We start from the raw sequence: 22,513 nt of genomic DNA on the forward strand, positions 1-22,513 counted from the left end.
CTAAATTATAAATTAAGTTCCTCAGTTATATTAGCCACATGTGACTACTGTATTGGACAGCACTGAAAACTCCTCTGATTTGCACCATCTTCCCTTTCTTTTATCCAGTTACAAATAATAAGGCATCTTTTCTCTCATTAAATATTAATTCCTATCATTCATACTCTGGGTCCCATTCCCTCTCCATTTTTTTACTTACCTAAGTCCTATGGTTATTATTTCTCTCTCTCTCTCCCACCTAATTATCAGTCTCTCCCTCTTTGCTAGATCAACATGCTCTAGTACTGTAGTACCACCTCATTCCTGGTTTCATTTTCTATGCTTTCAATTATTCATGTTCAATCATAATCTGATAATATTAAATGAAAACTTCCAGAAATAAACAATTTTTAAGTTTTCAATTTTGTATAAGTGTTGTGATAACATCTCATACTATCCCACCTGGGATGAGAATGTTTCCTTTGTCCAGCATATCCACACTGGATATGCCACCTGCCCATTCGGCACTTAGCTGTCTCAGTTACCAGATCAACTGTCACAGTTTTGCAATTCTTGCATTAAAGTAGCTTTTATTTTACTTAATAAAGGCCCCTAAGTGGTAGAGTAATGATGCTGGCAATTTGTATGTGCCAAAGAGAAGCCGTAAAATGCTTCTTTTAGTGAAAGGGTGAAAGTTTTTGAATTAATAATGAAAAAACTTGTATGCTGAGGTTGCTAAGATTGATGGTAAGAATGAATATTCTATCTATGCAATTGTGAAGAAGGAAAAATAAATTCATGCAAGTTTTTCTGTAGCACTTCAAACTACAAAAGCTATGGCCACAATGTATGATAAGTGCTTAGTTAAGATGAAAAAGGCATTACATTTGTGGGTGGAAGATATAAACAGAAATGTGTTTCAATTGACAGTAATCGGCTTCAGTACTATCTGTGCTTTCAGGTTTCCACTGGTTTTGGAATGTATCCTCCATGGATAGAGGGGACTACTGTATAGTGAGAGAAGTTTGCGGATTTTACAATAGTATCATGAGAGTTTTTTCTGATGGTTTCAATTTTCTTATTCATATCTAAGTAAAGGCCATCAGTGTTGTGGAGGTGGGTGTGCTGGTGTAGGAGGTTTGAAGAAAAGGAAAAAATGTATGAAATTGTTGATTCAAAGGGTAGAAAAACAAACTTTTCTGAGAAATGGAATAAGACTGATGAACAGTATAGAGGACCCACGTGAGTAGAAACACTTCCCCCTCTGAGGCTCAAGGGCTTGGTAGACATGGATAAGGAATGGAATTTTAAAGGATGAGAGCTTTTGTAGAGTAGTGGTAAAAGGAATTTTCAAGATAGACTGCATGGGCTCAAATTTCAGCTATGATGTGTGATCTTCAGAAAGTGATATAATATCTATGAGCTGAAGCCTTACTTATTTCATATATACAATGGAATTAATAGTAATATCTGTCTCATAGGGATTTTGAATTAATGTATTTTAAGTGCTATGCAAGTTTTTGCCAATATTATTCTTATTCTGTGAAGTTTGAGTTGAATTCAGTTGTTGAGAGTGAGGAGGTAAGGAAGAAATTAGGCTTGAGGAGTGTATTGAAAGTTTGTACTTGTCACCCAGAGGAACAGGATTGGAAGCTATTGAACCAAACAGCACTGAGGACACAATTGAGACTGGAAAATAAAAATTTGAAGAAGCAGCACTACAGAAGGCTGTAGAGTTTTCTCCAGCTGTGTTCAGCACATCACAGTCTAAGATCAGAGAAGGCAGATTGTAAGATACACCTAGGGAGGTTAGTGGTACCCAACTTTAGTGGACATGACAATCACTTAGAGGGATTGTTAAATTGCCCATAGGCTGCTGAGCCCATGCCCAGAGTTTCTGAATCTTCAGGTGTGGAGAGATTCCCAACAATTTGCATTTCTACAAATTGCTAAGTGGATTCTGATGCTGCTGGTGGAAGAAATAAACTTTGAGGACCACTGATTTACAGGAAGTTATTATGGGGTGGGAGTGGTGAAGGGGATGCATTGTGTAGAATAGAGTAACAGGCAAGAAGACATGAGAGTGCAGGATATTTGTAAAAGAGTAGTTCAAATGCTGACCATGGCAGTGAGGGAATTTGGACCAGATAGGGAAAAGAATGGAGTCAGGAGGGACCTGATTAAAAAAGGTAGAGGAGAGTAGGGATCTTCTCAAGGACATAGCACTTATCCCACCTTGTAATTCTACATGTTTTTTTTTTGTTGGTTTACTTGTATATTGTTTCCTCTCCTGACTAGATTCTAAGAGGACAGGCACTATGTTGTTTTGTTGATGACTCTTTCCAACACTCAACATATAGTATGTGTTCAATACAGCTTTGTTGATTGTATGAGTGAAAAAAAATTGCATGCTTTCACCTCTGACTCTTCTTTAAGCTCTCCTCATTCCTTGAGATTCAGACCAAGCCTAAACTCTTCTATAACACTTTCTCTGGTGATTAATACCTCTAAACTCCTGTAGTTGTTTAAGTCTTACAGTATAATTGACTTTTTTGATGTACAGTTGTATGAATTTTAGCACATGTATAGATTAGTATAATCACCACAGCAATCAGGAATTAGAGCAGTTACTTTCTTGCTATCCCCGCCCTCTTTGAACCACTGATCTGGTCTCAATTCCTATTGTTACATCTTTCCTAGAAAAAATATGCATATATATGTATATATATTCTTTGATTTACATAAGTGATATCTACATATAAATGGAATATATTTATGTATATAAATGGAATAATGCAGTATGCAATACTTCAGGATTAACCTTTTTCACTCAGCATAATTCTCTGGAGATTCATCTAAGTTGTTGTATGTGTCAATAGTTTACTATTTGTTATTGCTGGGTAGTATTCCATGGTATGAATGTACCACATTTTGTACAACTTTTCACTGTTAAAGGGAATTTAGATTTTATCCAGTTATTAGCTCTTGTTAATAAAATTACTATGACTATCTGTATAGAGGCATTGATTGATTGAGGCAGAGTCTCGCTCTGTCACTTAGGCTGGAGTTTAGTGGCACAATCTTGGCTAACTGCAACCTCTGCCCCCCAGGTTCAAATGACTCTCATACATCAGCCTCCCGAGTAGCTGGGATTACAGGTGCCCACAACCACATTAAGCTAATTTTTGTAATTTTAGCAGAGATAGGTTTTGCCATGTTAGCCAGGCTGGTCTCAAACTCCTGACCTCAAGTGATCCACCCACCTTGGCCTCCCAGTGTGCTGGGATTACAGGTGCTGTGTAGAAGCTTTTGTGTGAACATCATTCACATTTCTCTTTGGTGGATACCTAGAACTAGGATTTCTGGATCATATAGTAAGGGGATATTTAACTTTATAAGGAACTGCCAAACTTTTTTCCAGAGTGTCTGAACCATTTTACATTCCCATCAGCAAAGTGTGAGTGATTCAGTTGTTCCACATCCTTGCCAGCATTTGGTGTTATCACTGATTTTTAAAGGCCATTGTGACAGGTATGTAATGATATCTCATTGTAATTTTGATTTGCGTTTTCCAAATGGCTAATAATGTTTAACATCTATCACATGTTTATTTGTCATTCTTATATCTTGTGTTGTGAAATGTCCGTTCAATTTGTTTTGCCTATTTTTAATTGGGCTGTTTTTATTTTGTTAAAATTTAAGAGTTCTTTATGTATTTTGGATACAAGAGTGAAGCCTTGACTACTATGGTCAGTCCAGGGCTCTCTGAGAAAATTATATTTAGGCTGATATTTGAATGTAGCATAGAAATCAGCCATATTAAGAAAGTTACAGGACAGCTTCAACTGCAAGTGTAAATACCTTGAGACAGGAATGATCTCAATGTATTTAAGGAATAATAAGAAGACAGTGTGGCTGTAGCATACTGAGAATGATGAAGAATAATAAGAAATGAGTTTGTAGATATAAAGAATGATAAGTAAGATCATGTAGAGTCTCGCAAGCCATGGTAGGGAATTTTTGTTTAGTTTTACTCACAGTGAGGAGCTGTTGCAGAGATGTGGCATGGTTTACTTTGTATTTTAAAAGATTACATTTGTTGTTATGTGAAGCATATGTTATGAGAGGAACAAGAGAGGTGGCTATTGTAGTTTTTCAGATGCCAGAAGATAATAGCACAGACTATGGTGATAGCAGTGGAGATGGGTAGAAGTGGATAATATGAGATATACGTTTCAGGTAGATCCCTCAGAATTTTGATGATGGATATGAGATGTGAGGAGTGATAATAATCAAAGATAACTCTTGTGTTTTTGGCTTACATAACTGGTGGCACTGTCTATTGAGATAAGGAAGACTGAAGAGGAGAAGGTTTGGGGGAAAATCAAATATTTATTTTTAATATGTTGAGTCTGAGATAAAAATTAGACAAATGGAGGTGCCAAGAATGCAGTTGAATAAGTCTTGAACTCGATGGAGAGGTTGGAGAGAAGTTCATGTAAACAGAACAACATGACAAAAGATACAGAGCTGTGAAAGTATGAGGTATGCCCAGAGGTGAGCATGTAGTTAGGTTCGACCAGTATATATTTTGCAGAGCTAGAAAGAGTAAGAGATATGGCTGAAAAGGCAGGCCAGGGCTGAGTTAGAGAGTGCTTAGCTGATGGGGAAATTTTTGAAATTTATTATTTGAATATTAGGGAGCCATTACAGGACTTTGATAAAAGGTATGACATGAACAAAGAGAGATTTTGGAAAGATTAATATGGCATAGCCAAAACAATGTTAAAAAAGAAGAACAAAGTTGGAGAACTCATACTTACTGGTTTCTAAACTTACTACAAAGCATAGAATTCAAGATTGTGTGGCATTGGCATAAGGATAGACAGATAGATCAATAGAATAGAATTGAAGATCCAGAAATAAACCCTCTCGTTTTTGGTCAATTGATTTTCAACAAAGGTGCCAAGACCTTTCAATGGAAAAAAATAGTCTTTTCAATAAATTGTGCTGAGGCAATTGGATATCCACATGCAAAACTATGAAATTGGACCTCTAACTCACAACATACAGAAAAATCAACTCAAAATGGGTCAAAGACCTAAATATAAAAGCTAAAGCTATAAAACTTTTAGAAGAAAACAAAGGAGCAAACCTTCATAACCATGGATTAGGCAATGGTTTCTTATATACAACACTAAAAGCACAAGTGAACAAATAAATTGAAATACCTTAAAATTTAAAATATGCTTTAAAGGACACCATAAAAAAGTGAAAAGACAATCCACAGGATGTGAAACAATTTGACAATCATATATCTGATAAGGGACTTGTATCCAGAATCCATAAGGAACTATTGCTTGATGTCATTGTTATTTGACAATGCTATTATCAAAAAACCCATAACCCAATTTAAAATGGGCAAAGGATTTGAATAAACATTGCTCCCAAGAAGATGTTAAAATGGATATTAAGCACAAGAGAAGATGCTCAACATGGTTAACCATCAGAGAAATGGAAATCAAAACTATAGTGAGATAACACTTTTCACATGCTAGGATAACTAAAATAAAAGATTTTTAAAAGCAGACAATAACTAATTTTCATGCAGATGTTGAGAAATTGGAACCCTAATATGTTGCTGGTGAGAATGCAAAATGGCGCACGTGCTTTGGAAAGCAGTTTGGCAATTCTTTAAGTGGTTAAACATAGCATTACCATATAACTCAGGAATAAATGAAAACATATATCCACATAAAAACTTGTACACAAATGCTGATAGCAGCACTATTCATAATAACTAAAAAGTGGAAATGACCCAAATGTTCATCAACTGAAGAATGAATGAATAAAATATGGTGTATCTATTCAATGGACTATTATTTGGCAATAAACACAACTAAGTATTGATATGTGCTACAAAGTGGGTGGACAATGAAAACATATTAAATAAAAAAATTCAGTCACAAAATAAAATGTATGATATAATTCAATATCTATGGAATGCCCCTAATGGACAAGTCTATAGAGACAGAAAGTAGAATATTGATTACCTTGGGTGGGGTGGGGCAGGAATGGATGGGTGGATTAGGGGATGAGGGCAGTACAGGAGTTTTTTTGGTGGTAATGAAATGGAAAATGAATCGTGGTGGTTACAAAGTTCTGGTAATATACTAAAAACATTGAATTGAACATTTTAAAAGGGTGAATTGTATGGCATGCAAATTACATCTCAATAAAGTTGTTAGAAAAGATTAATATAGCATTATTTGGAAGATGAATTGGAGGGGGCAAGGCTGGAGGCAGAGAAACATGTGAGGAGGCTTTGTAATGGTTGAGTTAAGAAAACAAGGGTCTAAACTAGGGCAAGAGTAATGATAATTGAAAGGAGAAGAGGATGGTTCTAAAATATAGGGTAGAGGTATAATCAATAAGACCTGCCATTTGGTTAGATGTTGAATTACGAAAGTGAAGAAGTAAAGATTAAAGTTTTGAGTCTGAGTAAGTAAAAGAGTGATAATGTTATTTCTAGATAGACACTGAGAGCACAGATTGGGAAACGGTGGTTTTTCAAAGGAGGGAGGTGAGTTCATACAATCTGTTTTCCTGGTGCTGTCAGGACAATCTTTAAAAGATATTCAGCATCTAATTGAATATTTGGAGTTGGAGCTTAGTAACAAGGGGAGTCTGGCTGGAACTAAGTATTTAAGAGTCATCGATGCACAGATCATAGTTGAGGTCAGAAAGGTGACTAAAGGTTCCAAGGAGAGAGTATGGAAAGAGAGAAGAGAACTGAGACAGAACTTTGTGCAAACAACTGCATTTAGGATATAGCAGCTGGAAAAAATAAACCAAAGCAGAGCACCCCACCCCACCCCCGCCCCGCAAAGAAAAAGATGATATTAAAAGCAGAGAAAAAAAAGTAGCAAGGCTGCCTTACTAGAGGATTGGACCTGGGCCTTTGAGGATAGGAAAAGTAGAAAAGAAAGGTTGAGGGTGTCCCAGGAGGGAGAAGAGCAAGGTCACAAAAATAAAATGATGGAGGAATGATGAAGAAAGATCTTAAAGAAGATGGGATTCACCCACCACTGCCTCTTGGGGAGACCTGGGAGTTGAGAGAAATTTCTGACCCGGTGCAACTGGAGGTTCCTTGTTACACTTCTAGGTGAGGTGCTCACTTATCAGTGGAACATCCCAGAGAGGTCTGGCCCTGGGCCCAATGACTCTGCTTGTGTTTCCTGGATCTATTATTCTGCAGTGGATCCCATCAAGGTAAATACAAGATTGGCTACCTGGAGGTGGGTCAAACTCCCTGGCAAAAAGAAGCTATTAACCAGGTGTAGTAAGAAGCTTACTCCTGAGATTCTAGAGCCTAGAATTTGGGGAACATTCTTCAAAAGCTGGACTTATTTTAATAGACAGGAGGAGGGACGAAGGGAATGGGTAGCACCAGATATTTGTCATGAAGATTTTCTTCCTTATCTTTTCATTTTGGATCCTATAAAGCAACATGTTCTCATTATAAAAAAAACAAACACACAAACAAACAAAAAACACAAAAGAAACCTGGGATTGGTTGTACAGAGATTGAGGTTCTAGTCCCAAATTTGGTTATAGCATGCTTTTAGAGTGACCTTAAATAAGTCATTCTGCCTCTGTTTTCTCATCTGGAAAATGGATTTATCGATCTAGCCATCCATCTACAGCCAGCCATTAGTAATCATTTATTGAGTGCCTACCACATTTTAGGCATTTTACTTGGTGCTTTGGATGATATAAATTTAAGATACATTTCCCACCTTCAAAGAGTATGGTCTAGTTGAGCAAGAGGGAACCTGGAGAAGGCATCACAATGGGAGGTGCATGTACTCTTGGCCTTAAAAGCTGAGTCACATTATGCCATCAGATAAGGGATATGATGATGGGGAGGGCATTGCAGGCAGAGGAAACAGCACAAAAAAGACACTAGGTTGTAAAAATGCTTGGTAGGCTAAGAGATCAATAAATAATTTAGCCTAGATAAAGCATAGGTCAGATAGTGCATCTTAACTGAGTCCCAAGATAATTGTTAGAATGAATTCAAATAACATAGTGGGGTAATTATAAATGTAAGATATCATGAGGAAATGCTAAGAGGCACAGTGGGCTTGTATGAGAAGCTGGCTCCCTGCGGAGTACTGCTACCCAGAAACAACTCCATCTCTTTCTCTCTCTCCCACTTCCTCCCTTCCTCAGGACATGTATAGTGGCCTGGTGGGGCCCTTGGCTATCTGCCAAAAGGGCATCCTGGAGCCCCATGGAGGACGGAGTGACATGGACCGGGAATTTGCATTGTTGTTCTTGATTTTTGATGAAAATAAGTCTTGGTATTTGGAGGAAAATGTGGCAACCCATGGGTCCCAGGATCCAGGCAGTATTAACCTACAGGATGAAACTTTCTTGGAGAGCAATAAAATGCATGGTCAGTAGTAAAAAACCTACTCTTGTTCCAAAGCAGTCCCTACTGATTACATGGGGATATTTAATAGCCCTATTGCTACCTAAGGGAACATAATCCCAGAGAGGACACGAACATGGGAAGGTGAAATGGGGATGAGTTAGAAGAAGCATTTCCTATTATTGTACATTTACATATACAAAGGCAGATATGTGGTCCAGGTTAGATTGGGTGCCCAGAAAGCAGGAAGTTGACTCTGTAAATTGCCATGGCGATACCAGAAAATTTTAACATATTAGAGAAGGCAAAATGGACATGTATGACCTTCAATGTACTTGTCAAGCTGGCTGCTTAGTGCCCCTCTATTTTAAAACCCTGAGTTTAGTCTGCCAATATCATCTTATTTATTTACCACTCTAAATTTGGGATCTGTTTTCTCAATGGATTCCAATACAGCCAGATGAAAGCTTGTATTTTAGTCTCTTTTTAAAAGAGTTTCAATTTATAGATGGAAGAATTGAAGAGATCCTCAGTGAGAAGCATACTGGATTTATGTCAGATACAAGGAAGAACTTTTTGGTACTTGAATGGATTTTGGAGAGAAATTGTGCATCAAAGCCTTCCTTTGTTTGAGAGATCTGTGTAGCTTTTCAAAAACAAGAGAAGGAGGGGAGAGCATAAGTGCAGTAGAATGAAGTGATCTCTCACTATTCCTTCTAGCCCAAGATTTCTTTGATCTGAGAATAAGGAGCATCTTTGATAGTGATTCTAATGGAACTAAAAAGTCGTATATTATTATCCCACAGATTTTAGCTATTTCACCTTGATGGAGTGATGAATGATTCACATTAGAACAGATGATTCACAGACTTCACAAGGCAGACATTTTAGCGCCTGTCAAATCAGAGAAATGGTCCAGGATAAAAAGGGAAAGAGGACACAGTTAGGTCCTGTTAATGCAGGGGTTTGGCTAATGCTTACTTTCTTCTGTTTGTTTATGTGTCTATCCACACTCTTCAGGTATAAGTCTACCTATCTATCGATCGAGCAGGTATTTATTAAGCAGTTTCTGAGTGCTAGCCCTGGAGATATTTGCACCTGAGGGGTAAATAAATAACATCCCTCTCTTCCTTTTCAGGTTCCTGAACCAACTGAGAAAGAGAGATGCTTAAGATCAAATGTGAACCTTATTACTAAGAAGGCTAATTGAAAAACTGATTTCAGTTCTACAACTAAATGGGCTTACTAACACTTCTCTGGCAACAGATAGACATTTCCACCTTGTCATTGACATAGATGGGCAGCAATACTCACCTCTTTGGCAGAGGGAGAATCATACCCCACAGTGAAATAATGAATCGGCTATTGCCCATTTCTGTGGCCTGATTGATGAGGGAGAGAAAAGATCAATAAGAGGCTGAGTTGATCATGTTTAGTTTCCTCTCTGAAATCCACAATTTGGTAGAGGTAGACATAGAGACAGATTATAAATGATTGCTTCCTCTCTTGGGTGATAAAGTGGAAATTATCTTCTCTCTGTAAGAACATGAGAAGTGGGGGAAAATTGTCCAGGGAAAAGTCCTGGAAGTGTGAATTATTGTAACAATGAGTAGTTTGATGTCCTTGGAGCATAGGATGTGGCCTGGGAAGAGACCCATGCATTAATATCATTATTAATTCCATGCATTAATATCATTATTAATTCTATGCATTAATGTTATTAATTCCATGAATGTGGCAGGTCTTTTTTTTTAACATTTATTGTAGGCTCAGCTGTCTACTGGGTGTTCTGAAAAAATACAAGGAAGCTATAGTAATGCAGTGTATACATACATTCTTTCCTGCATATTAGGAACCTATAGTCTAATTGGGGATGTAAGCTTTCACGCATGAAAAGACAGGTAAATGTAGAAGACAATTTCTTATGAGTTTCAGTGAGTCATGCAGACAGTACTGGAGGAGTTCACAGGTGGAAGGGGATGCAGGGAATGAGAGGTATGGAGAGGAACTAGGAGATCAGGAAAGTCTTTCTGGGGGAGTGAAGATTTGACTGGGCTTTAAAAAATGGGTAAAAGAAGGCAGGATTTCTAGTAGGGAATCTTAGAAACACAAGGACACAAAGAACATGCATGGACCATTTGAGGGATGGTGAAGAAATCACCCCAACTGGAATAAATGTGTTGGGTAGTGGGAGATGAGTCTAGGAAGGTGGTTTGGAGTTATATTTTGAAGGATCTTGTTGGGTGAAGTAAGGATCCATGGACTTGCTCTTTGGAGCAGGAGAGAGTAATTAAAATATTTTAAGCAGCAGAATGATGTCATCAGATTCAGTCACTTAGAGAGATAATTTTGATAATATCAATGTAAGAAGATACCTTGAAGAGGGACAGATGGAAAAAAGATGAGACAAATTAGAAGCCCATTGCTATCTTTGGTAAAAAAGATTAGGCCTAGGATAGTGGAAATGGGAAGTCCAAAGGAGAGATGTAAGAAGCTTTTTCTTTTCTTTTCTTTTCTTTTTTTTTTTTTTGACAGCAATCAATGGGAAACTCTATGCAAACCTTAGGGGTCTTACCATGTACCAAGGAGAACGAGTGGCCTGGTACATGCTGGCCATGGGCCAAGATGTGGATCTACACACCATCCACTTTCATGCAGAGAGCTTCCTCTATCGGGTGAGCTGGAAAGTGGGCTGAGTCCCTCAAGGATGATTAGAACAGTGGTTTAACAGCAATTGAGAAAAAAGGTAACAGTGTGGAACAGGTAACAATTAGTTAAAAGAGCAGAGGTCTAGTACATGGAGCACTGAGCTGGAAATTCTAGTCTGGCTGTATATCCTAGACTCAATAACTTCCCGCTAGGCCCTAGCTTTCCCTTCTGATGTGGAAGACAAAAAAAGGCCCATTTATCAGTAAGGAGACTGAAGGAATCAATATCAAGTCTCAGTCAAGGACTTGAGACTCAATGAGCAGTGATTTTTAAGAACAAGGAATTTCAGAGTGGCATCTCAGAATTGCTGAAAGTCCTTAATCTATTATAAGAAGAGCTTCAACTTAGGGGGTACATGGAACAATATGTAGATTTTGAAAACAGTTTAGTCTTAGGTAAAGGAGGAAGAGTTGGGGGCATTGATACAGACTTCGAGATTTAGAAGTGCTGAAAAAGACAATGGCAAAGATAACTTTATTTGAATCAATTTCTAAAGGAAATATATGCCTCATTCATAGGGGTCAAAGCTTAAGCCAAATTCCCCATATTTTAGCCTGCTGAAAATTATAAAGATACTTGTTTTGAACCTTCTAAAGTAACCTAGAAATTCTTTTACTTTGGGACATTTTAAGAGGAGAAAGTCACCTCTGTTGATTTAGTTTCGATGGGTGGGTTCATTGGAGATATGAATAAAGTGGACTTTTTTTTTTTTGAGATGGAGTCTCACTCTGTCATCCAGGCTGGAGTGCAGTGGTGTGATCTCAGCTCACTGCAAGCTACGGCTCCTGGGTTCACACCATTCTTTGCCTCAGCCTCCCGAGTAGCTGGGACTACAAGCGCCTGCTACCATGCCCGGCAATTTTTTTTTTTTTTTTTTTTTAGTAGAGACGGGGTTTCACCATGTTAGCCAGGATGGTCTTGATAAAGTGGACTTTTAAAACCACTCACTGGTCTAGGAACCTTGAAGTCTCAGCTCCCTAATGTGGACATCACAATTTTTTGGTTCCTGAAAGCTCTAAGATGATTTTTATACCCTTCACTTCCTCTCCCTCATTCCCAATCTCTCTTGCAGAATGGCGAGAACTACCGGGCAGATGTGGTGGATCTGTTCCCAGGGACTTTTGAGGTTGTGGAGATGGTGGCCAGCAACCCTGGGACATGGCTGATGCACTGCCATGTGACTGACCATGTCCATGCTGGCATGGAGACCCTCTTCACTGTTTTTTCTCGAACAGGTAAGTCCTAACTTCCCCAAAATGATCATCTTCTAACACTTTATCTAGCCTATAGGAAGCAGGTAATACCAAAAAGCCTCTTGATTGTCTCCTTCTCATCCCACAGTAAGCAGGTCTTAAGGCAGAGCATAGCCTCCCTCTAGGTATTGCCCCAACCAGTATTTCTAATCCTCCATTGCACCTGTCCCTCCATTGCCCCAACTGATATTTCTAATCCCCTGACACCTGTCCCTCTCCGAATTACTTCAAAACCTGTTGAGCTCACATGAGTTGACCCAGCCTGAAACCGGTTTGGCTCTATGCATTGAAGCCTAGTGAAGGCCTGCTTCTTTTGAAATAAATTTAACTTATATACAAATGTATTACTTGACTTCATTAGAGTAACTGATTATTTCAAGGAATATTGCTGATTAGTCTTTTTAAAAAGAGAATAAAAATAATTCTAATAGTCACCCATTAAGTTGATTTGTTCTATGGGGTTGTGAAAGGCAATTCTTTCCTTTTTTCTTTTTTTTTTCTTAGAGTCAAGGTTCTTAGACTCAAGCAGTCCTCCCACATCAGCCTCCCAAGTAGCTGGGACTGCAGGAATGTGCCACCTCATAAGGCTAATTTTTATACTTTTTGTAGAGAAGGGGGTCTACCTATGTTGCACAGGCTGGTTCTAAACTCTTGGCCTCCTTCTGCAGCAGCAATCCTCCTGCCTTGGTCTCCCAAAGTGCTGGGATTGCAGGCATAAGACACTGAACCTGGCCTAGTTTTTATTTTTTAGGCAGGGTTTTGCCTAGGCTGGTTTCAAATTTCTGGGCTCAAACCATCCTTCTACATCAGCCTCCCAAATCGCTGGGATTACAGGAATGAGCCACCACATCTAGCAAGACAGTTCTTTTTGGTTTTTGAATATCTTCATCTAAGGCTAGAAAGAGAGATTGTCCTTCAGTTACAGCTTATCTGAGTTACTACCAAGGGTGGAAACAACTTTTTCTTTATATTTTATATGGAGAGGGAGCAGCTGGGACAATTTCTTTACCAGCCACTCTTTGTTCCTCACCAAAAAATGTAGATGGGTAGGCTGTGTTGGCTTTTGTGTCTTTGAGTAATTAAAGGGTCAAATGTCTTACTTCTTAAGGTTCTTGACCTGAGTCCAGTCCCCAACACTATTTGCCTTCCAAGAAGCCCTGTAGAGCCTTTTGGGACCCATACAAATCGAGGCTGTGTTTTTTTTTTTTTTTCTATGCTTTTAAATAATATATAGCCACCATTTAAACAAAAATGGTTTTCTGGGGTTGTCAATCATTGGCATTCTATCAATAAGAATAGTGAAGGGGAAAATGTCTTTGAATATTCATACAGACATAGCAAATGTGGGTAGAGAATACAACTCTTCTGTTTACCCTCAGAGAGGGAGATGAATGATTGCACATTATGACTTCCTATATAATTTAAAATATTTATTCTCTATCAACTAATACTGCTAGAATGCAGCTTCCACTTAACTACTCAGGAGCTATTCCCTAGCACCCAGATTTACAGAAACTTCTTTGTTGTGTTGTAAGTACATAGAACAAAAGTCAAGTGATCAATTGATACATCATCAGGGTGATATAGATCCAAGACAACAGGTTTTCTCTATATGTAGTAATGGGTTATCCCAAATATGAACCATCCAATATATGAGACCATTTCAATACATATTGCCAGGGTACTTCCATGAGGAAGGATAGCTCATATCTCTCTATGACAATGAGCCAGCCCATAAATCTTTTCTATTTGCCCTTTTGTTTTTTTATAACCCACTGTGGCCTAATTTCATATTGTTTCAACTCCATGTGTGTTAACAGGCCAACAGGAAGGAAGAGTTGAAAAGACAGAGGGAAAAGACTAATTTTTGGAACAAGGTTTCTGATAAGGCAGCAGGGAATGAGAATCAGAGCTAACATGAAAGATTAGTGCAAGAGTGGAGGAAAGTCATCTTTCTACTCTAAGAAAGAAGACAGAAAATATAAGGATCAATGTGTAGGTTTGACCAGGGGGTTTGACAGACTGACAGATAATTTCAGCCTATGGTCTTTCTCTTCTCTCTGATGGAGCAAATAGAGTCATCTGCTGAGAATGAAAGGCAGGTGATAGGGTACAGGGCTTGAGAAAAGTGGATGAAAGTTTGAAATAGCCACTCTGGGGGATGGGAAATAAATAATTATCACCAGCCAGCATTGAGGGCTTAGTTGAAATTGGACACAAAGGATAATAATCTTTACAATTGTGTGATTTTCTCTAACAGCAATTAAGCATACCAGACAAAATACAGGGTAATTACAGTTACTGGAGTTTTGGTAGATTATTGCAACACTCTTGGTAGATTAGTAGTTGAAGTGATAGACCTTGGAGTCTCACTTGGTCAGGAATGGAAGAAAAGACAGGATGAAGCTACTAGGTTGAGGAAAAAAACTGAAGGTTTTGAAAGCTAGAGGTCTCATGGCAGGGGAGGATAACAGGTTTTTGAAATAAAGTGTATTAGAGCACTGAAAGGATGGGAGGTTGTTGTTAGATTTTAGATTTCTGAGATGTAACAATTCTTGATAACAAGGTTAATGTGACCATGGGAGTGGTTGGTAGAATTGGAGTAGACATCAAAGTTATTGGAGTTAAAAGGGCTAGAAACTGTGAGGCTTGAGTATTTGATGGGTCAGCACCCATGGTTGGAATTGAGGGAGAGGAAGACTGAGCCAGGTACTAAATACTTCCATAAATGAAGAGAACTGCTAGCTAACAATAACAAGAAACGATTGTAGTTCTAGCCAAATAATATGAGCCTCAAAAGAGATATATTTTTACAAAAAGAGGAGGAACAATGATCTCAAAGAAGTATTGAGAGGATGTAAATGAAGTATGGTCCTCAGAGAAGAACTCAGCTTTATTAAATCAAGGAGAGGAAGAAGTGTTCTGAGAAGATGTTGAATGTGTAGAGAAGTATGTTTCACAAGGAGCAGGGATTTCCTGAAGGAAGTGTGGCAAATGGTTGGAAATAGAGCAATAATGGGGATAGAGGAAGTGCCAAGAAATATTTAAATAATAGCAGAGGGGTGATTTACATTTTGGACTCCAAGCCTGTTCTCTTGCCCATATTTCATGTCACTGTTCAAAATCAAATCAACATACCAATATTGACTTTGACTATAAAGTAGTAAATTCTGCCTTTATTTTGCTTACTTTATCACAGAGAAATTTCTGCAACCAATGTTGACTTTTCATAGGGGGCCTATGGATTGGTAGGAAGAACAACAAGGCTAACCTCTTGTCTTTTTTCCCCCCAACCAGAACACTTAAGCCCTCTCACCATCATCACCAAAGAGACTGAAAAAGGTACGTAAAATGATGCACAGACTGGGTACTTATACGTAGTGTGTCTGTGTATGAGGTTGGGTGAAGTACCTTTAGGGTATGGGACTTATGTGACTGAGAGTTAGAATACATCAGCAGAAAGTATCCTGAGACTTCTGCGAGACTTCAGAAGCCAAAGAACCAATGTTTAGCTTCCCTCAGCAGGTTTATTCTCTCTGGCTTCCACCCCAAACCTCCTGAGTTGGGGAAAACAGCCTCCTCCCCATTTAAAGGCTGCTGTCTTAGCCTCTCATCTAATGTGTGAGGGGGGAAGTAAATTCTAGATACTAGTCGAAAACCAAATACTGCATGTTCTCACTTATAAGTGGGAGTTAAGCTATGAATATGCAAAGGTATACAGAATGGCATAATGGACATTGGAGACTCAGAAGCAAGGAGAGTAGAAGGGCAGTGAGGAATAAAAAACTACCTATTAAGTACAACGTACACTACTTGGGTGATGGGTGCCCTAAAATCCCAGACTTTACCTCTACACAATTCATCCATGTAACCAAAAACCACTTGTACTCCTGAAGCTGTTGAAATATATATATAAATATATAATATATATATATTAAATATATATATTATATATATATTTAATATATATATATTAAATATATATATTATATATATATTTAATATATATATATATTAAATCTAGGTCCTGCTGGGTTGGACATGGAAAAGTTATAGCACAAATATGAATCCCCCCTAGGGACAGTATGAGACTAGTTCAAACACCATATATTCTTCAACGGCTGTTTTTATTCTTGCCTCTTTCCCTTTCATCTATGGAATACCAAGGAGTTAAACCTTTGGAACCAGCCATTTCTGACCTTGAATACTGTAGAGATTATTTTTCTGTGCAGCCCAGGTCCAAATAGTGTTGTTATTCTCCACCTCATTTGTCTCTGGACTAGGAAAGATCCAGAAAGGTATGAGAGCTAAAAGGAACATTAGAGATAATTAGTAGTTTAGTCTGAGGTTTTACAGCTGTTTGGAGAAGTCTTAATGATCTGCCTAAGTATCTCATGAACTGTTAACCAGGGGACCAGGATATGTCCTGGAGGGGATGGGGAAAGGTAAGGTGTGATTGTGTGGGTGGGCTTTCAGGCCATGTCTCTTTCAACCTGAGCAACTAAATTATTTTATATATATATAATATATATATATATTTTTATATATATTTTAAATATTTAAATATTTTATATATTTAAATATATATATTTTTAAATATTTAAATATTTTATATATTTAAATATATATATTTTTAAATATTTAAATATTTTATATATTTAAATATATATATTTTTAAATATTTAAATATTTTATATATTTAAATATATATATTTTTAAATATTTAAATATTTTATATATTTAAATATATTTTTTAATATTTAAATATTTTATATATTTTAAATATTATATATATATTTGTGTTCACACATACTTTGTGTGTATATTTGTATATATACATACATATTTTGTGTACATATATACATTCCTCATAAGCTCTCATTTGTTAAAAAGTTTCCACACTGGGGAAAAAAGCCTTTGAAACGGTTGTTCTAATAAAACTCAATAATTTTCTACATGAGAAGCTGAGAAATTGAAAATGATTTGTTCAATGTCACAAAAGGAGTATGTGGTAGAATGTAAACTCAGAACCAGAAAGTTTTGAGCTTCTATTTGAACTCATTATATTCTGTCTTCTCTCAGTTGTGTTAGAACATTAATTCAACCAGTTATACAATCATCAAACAAGTGTCAGGTACCAGGGATATCAAAATAAGTAAGACATAGCCGCTATTTTTCAGCGTCTATAAATGGAATGAGGCACAGAAATAATAATGCTGGATGCTGTGTGCTGTACAAAAAGGGCAAGCAATAATATCAGTTAACATTTATTGGGTACTTCCTGTCTGCTAGGTGCTATACTAGATATAAGTATTAATTCACTTAAATTTTACAATATGCCTCTGTGTTAGGTATGGTTGTTATTCTGATTTTATAAAAGAGGAAACTGAGGTTTAGATGGGAAGTGAGGGATTAGGTCTCTTGGCCCAAGGTCACACAATAAGTAAATTGTGGGGGTACAAGGTACAGGCGCTTGGAAAACATAGAGGAAAGAACAATTGTCTAATGAAATCAAAGAAAACTTTGCAGAGACATGTAAAATTTAAGGTAGGGCTAGAAAGATAAGGAGTAAAGTGTGTTCAGACAAAGGGATTAGCATGAGCAAAGTCTTAGAAGCCTGAAAGGGGATCACTTTTTATGAGGAGGAAAGAATGTGTTGCTATGGCTGCAAACTAGTAGATAGGACTAGAAGGATAAATTAGAGCCTGATACTGAGAGTTGGAATGTCTGGTTTAAAAGTCTGAGCTTTTCTCTGTAGGCTAATTGGGAATCATCAAAAGTGTGTATGCCAAGAACTAACAATCAGATATTTCTCTTGGAAAGGTCTATGTGACATCAGCGTTAACATGACCCAAAGAGGTAAGACTGGACAGCCTAGTAGCAGGTTCTTGTCATGGTTTAATTGTCAAAATTGCTATTGATAAGCTGGATGACTGAGTCAAATTTCTTTCTGAAGTTTCCCTTGTTGCCTCCAATTCTACCCTCTGAAACCATACAGAACAAGTCAAATTCATCTTTTTTTATATCACAGTCCTTTAGATATTTGAGAAAATGTATCAAGGGCCTTCCCAATCTGAGTCTTAGCTCTTTCCATGAATGGACTGGGGCCTCAGTGATTCTCAAGGACCCTTATAGCTGTTACATCATGTTTTCTTGACTCTCTAACCTCTAAATCTGTCTTCATCAGCTGGTTTTGTGAAGGATAAGGACAGGTCTCCTGTCCTATTTGGATTGACTTGTTTTTTTCAAGTGATGACTATAGATAGTTACCTTTTAGAGTACTCCCCATTCCAGGATGCCCATTTTTTTTTTCTCCATTTCAGCAGTGCCCCCCAGAGACATTGAAGAAGGCAATGTGAAGATGCTGGGCATGCAGATCCCCATAAAGAATGTTGAGATGCTGGCCTCTGTTTTGGTTGCCATTAGTGTCACCCTTCTGCTCGTTGTTCTGGCTCTTGGTGGAGTGGTTTGGTACCAACATCGACAGAGAAAGCTACGACGCAATAGGAGGTCCATCCTGGATGACAGCTTCAAGCTTCTGTCTTTCAAACAGTAACATCTGGAGCCTGGAGATATCCTCAGGAAGCACATCTGTAGTGCACTCCCAGCAGGCCATGGACTAGTCACTAACCCCACACTCAAAGGGGCATGGGTGGTGGAGAAGCAGAAGGAGGAATCAAGCTTATCTGGATATTTCTTTCTTTATTTATTTTACATGGAAATAATATGATTTCACTTTTTCTTTAGTTTCTTTGCTCTACGTGGGCACCTGGCACTAAGGGAGTACCTTATTATCCTACATCGCAAATTTCAACAGCTACATTATATTTCCTTCTGACACTTGGAAGGTATTGAAATTTCTAGAAATGTATCCTTCTCACAAAGTAGAGACCAAGAGAAAAACTCATTGATTGGGTTTCTACTTCTTTCAAGAACTCAAGAAATTTCACTTTGAACTGAGGCCAAGTGAGCTGTTAAGATAACCCACACTTAAACTAAAGGCTAAGAATATAGGCTTGATGGGAAATTGAAGGTAGGCTGAGTATTGGGAATCCAAATTGAATTTTGATTCTCCTTGGCAGTGAACTACTTTGAAGAAGTGGTCAATGGGTTGTTGCTGCCATGAGCATGTACAACCTCTGGAGCTAGAAGCTCCTCAGGAAAGCCAGTTCTCCAAGTTCTTAAACTGTGGCACTGAAAGGAATGTTGAGTTACCTCTTCATGTTTTAGACAGCAAACCCTATCCATTAAAATACTTGTTAGAACACTGAAAGACTGAATTTGGTGATTTTTGACAGTCTCTGTGGCTTCTGTCACTGTGATTGAAACAGAAAATACTTAGGGGGTGAGTGAGTATAGTATGTATTTGTCTAGCCTTTGTAGAACCTACAAGTTTTTGTTTTAGAGACAAGGAAGCTGTTCCAGAGGAAGCATCAAAGAGTGCTGGGTACCACCCTAGAAAAGGAGCTGTCGCATAAATGACAAAAATTTTCTGAGTGTCAAGAAAATTTGCCGGAGGGAAATAGAAGTCTGAGACGAGACTCAAACCTGTCCAGTGGGCCAGGGGAAGTAGGACCATATCTTATGGGGCCTTTTTGGCAGTGGTAGTGTGAAAGGTCTAGCTGCAACTTTGGGGGCTTCCTTATAGGATGGAGTCATTCTTTCTGGTATTTTACAGCAATATTCCTTTGTTACATGCAAATTTGAGCCAAATATTGGTTAGAGAGCACAGATAAGTGATAAATTTTAGATTGGGTAAGATGGCCCACCCCACTGCAATATCCATAATATTGTACCACATGGCAAGTGGAGAACAGAAGAGGTATCAAGGAGAGAAAAGATGATAACTATGTACTGTTTTACACTTTAAAAAGCATTTTAATTCTTGATTGCATTTGGATTACCTCAGGGCAAGTCATTTTACATTTGAGTAATGTTATCCATTTATACATTTGAGTGAACAAAAGCTTATGGACATTAAGTAACTTCATCCAAGATCCCTCAGCTAGAAGTTGAGCAGGGATTCATGTATTCATCTGTTTGACTCCAAATACCTATTTCATCCTCATATATCATGGAAACATCCACTAATCTCCATCCACCTTACCCATATTGATGCCAACTTTGCTGTCTGTCCAGCATCTGTCTGTCTAGGTAGCAATCTCTTGAAGATAAAATGTAGAAACCCACAGAGCTGGTGGAGGAGAAAACACAATCCAGAGGCTATGATTCCTCTTGTTTTTCCATGGTCAATGGGTTTCTGGAGAGCTTTACTGAGAATCTCAGAAATACAGTGTGGGTGGAAGGGGGATTTAGATGGCTAGTTATCCAAGAGTTAGTGTTTAGGCCATTGCAGAATCAATGATTTAACAGCAGCAGAACTGTTTTGGCCTGCAGTTAACATGAATGTTAATGAAGACCAAGTACATGCTAGGAATTCCAGTCAATTAATGGTTATAATTTACATGCAACTAGGAGGTTCTTAGCTTGGTCTCAGTTATAACTCTAAGAGACTAGGAGAGGTAGATAAGATGGAATGCATTTCTTCTTATTTTGTAATCCTGTTCCAGGTCAAGGAATAGAAACTCAGAGCCCATGTATTTAAGAAAGAAATGTATTTTTGTGGTAAGTTTGCTCCAAGTAGGGATACAAGTATCTATTTTTGACAATCAAGTGACTGCCATCTATTCAGTTGCTCAAGCTGGAAATTATCAGTGTCAACACATCAGTGAGTCTCGGTTTTACCTCCAAAATGTATTTATCCTATTCATTTGTTTCTAGCTCCATTGCTATTCGTTTCCATCTCCATTGCTACCACCTAAGTTTAAAACACAACCATCTGACCCAAAGCAATCTATAGATTCAGTACAATCCCTATCAAAATACTAATGACATTCCTCACAGAAATTTAAAAAAAATCCTAAAATTCATACAGAACCACAAAAGACACAGAATACCCACAGATATCCTGAGGAAAAAGAAAACTGGGGGAATTACATTACCTGATTTCAAATTATACTGCAGAGTTATAGTAACAAAAACAGCACAGTACTGGAATAAAAGTAGTCACATAGACCATTGGAAAAGAATAGAGAACTCAGAAATAAATCCACACACCTACGGTGAACTCATTTTCAACAAAGGTGCCAGAACACACACTGGGAAAAAGAAAGTCTCTTCAATAAATGGTGCTGGGGAAACTGGATATCCCTATGTGGAAGAATGAAACTAGTTCCACTATCACTCGCCATATACAAAAATCAAATGAAAATGGATTAAATACTTAAATTTAAGACAAGAAAAAATTAGGGAACACCTCCAGGACATTGGTCTGGGCAGAAATACCTCAAGGAATACCCCACAAGCACAGGCAACCAAAGCCAAAATGGACAAATGAGATCACATCAAGTTAAAAAGCCACTGCAAAGCAAAGGAAATAATCAACAAAGTGAAGAGACACCAAACAGAACGGGAGAAAATATTTGCAAACTACCCATCTGACAAGGGATTAATAACTAGAATATATAAGGAGCTCAAACAAATCTACAGGAAAAAATCTAGTAATCTAATCAAAAATTGGCAAAATATTTGAATAGACATGCCTCAAAAGAAGACATACAAATGGCAAACAGTCATATGAAAAGGTGCTCAACATCATCAATCATCAGAGAAATGCAAATCAAAACTACAATGAGATATCATCTCACCCCAGTTAAAATGTCTTATATCCAAAGATAAGCAATAACATGCTGGCAAGGATGTGGAGAAAAGGGAACCCTCACAAACTGTTGGTAGGAATGTAAATTAGTACAACCATTATAGAGAACAGTTTGGACGTTACAAAAAAAAAATTAGGGAGTGGCCAAGACGGCTGACTAGAAGCAGCTAGTGTGTATGGCTCTATCTCTCATGGAGAGGAAGGGAAGGGGTGAGTACATATGGTACTTTAAACTGAAATATCCAGGTACTCACATTGGGACTAATCAAGTAAACCACTTGACCCATGGAGAATGAAGAAAAGCAAGACAGAACAGTGGCTCACCTGCGGGCAACACAGAGCCAGGCGAACCACGGTACCATGGTTCTCCCAAGTATCTTTACAGCCCTTAGGTCAGGAGATCACCTGGTGAAGCCA

General features: G+C 37.9%; 1 protein-coding gene across 6 annotated transcripts in view; it reads left to right on the top strand.

The window, feature by feature from the left end:
• The window catches only part of HEPH (hephaestin), a 98,916-nt gene extending 79,265 nt beyond the window's left edge, over positions 1-19,651 (top strand). For 4 of the 6 annotated variants that reach the window (XM_016943874.4, XM_054677049.2, XM_016943876.4 and 1 more), the window contains 6 exons: positions 7,145-7,251; positions 8,215-8,440; positions 10,952-11,091; positions 12,198-12,360; positions 15,676-15,720; positions 18,702-19,651. In XM_016943874.4, the coding sequence (XP_016799363.1) occupies positions 7,145-7,251; positions 8,215-8,440; positions 10,952-11,091; positions 12,198-12,360; positions 15,676-15,720; positions 18,702-18,934 (914 nt within the window). In that variant the 3' untranslated portion in view covers positions 18,935-19,651. Of the gene's footprint in view, positions 1-7,144; positions 7,252-8,214; positions 8,441-10,951; positions 11,163-12,197; positions 12,361-15,675; positions 15,721-18,701 lie in introns of those variants that run through there. The other 2 variants (XM_016943875.4, XR_001714094.4) reach the window with 2 other exon arrangements.
• The last annotated feature ends 2,862 nt before the right edge of the window (positions 19,652-22,513 follow it).

Source organism: Pan troglodytes, chromosome X (assembly GCF_028858775.2).
Source record: "Pan troglodytes isolate AG18354 chromosome X, NHGRI_mPanTro3-v2.0_pri, whole genome shotgun sequence".
In the NCBI taxonomy this organism is placed as follows: Eukaryota; Metazoa; Chordata; class Mammalia; order Primates; family Hominidae; genus Pan; species Pan troglodytes.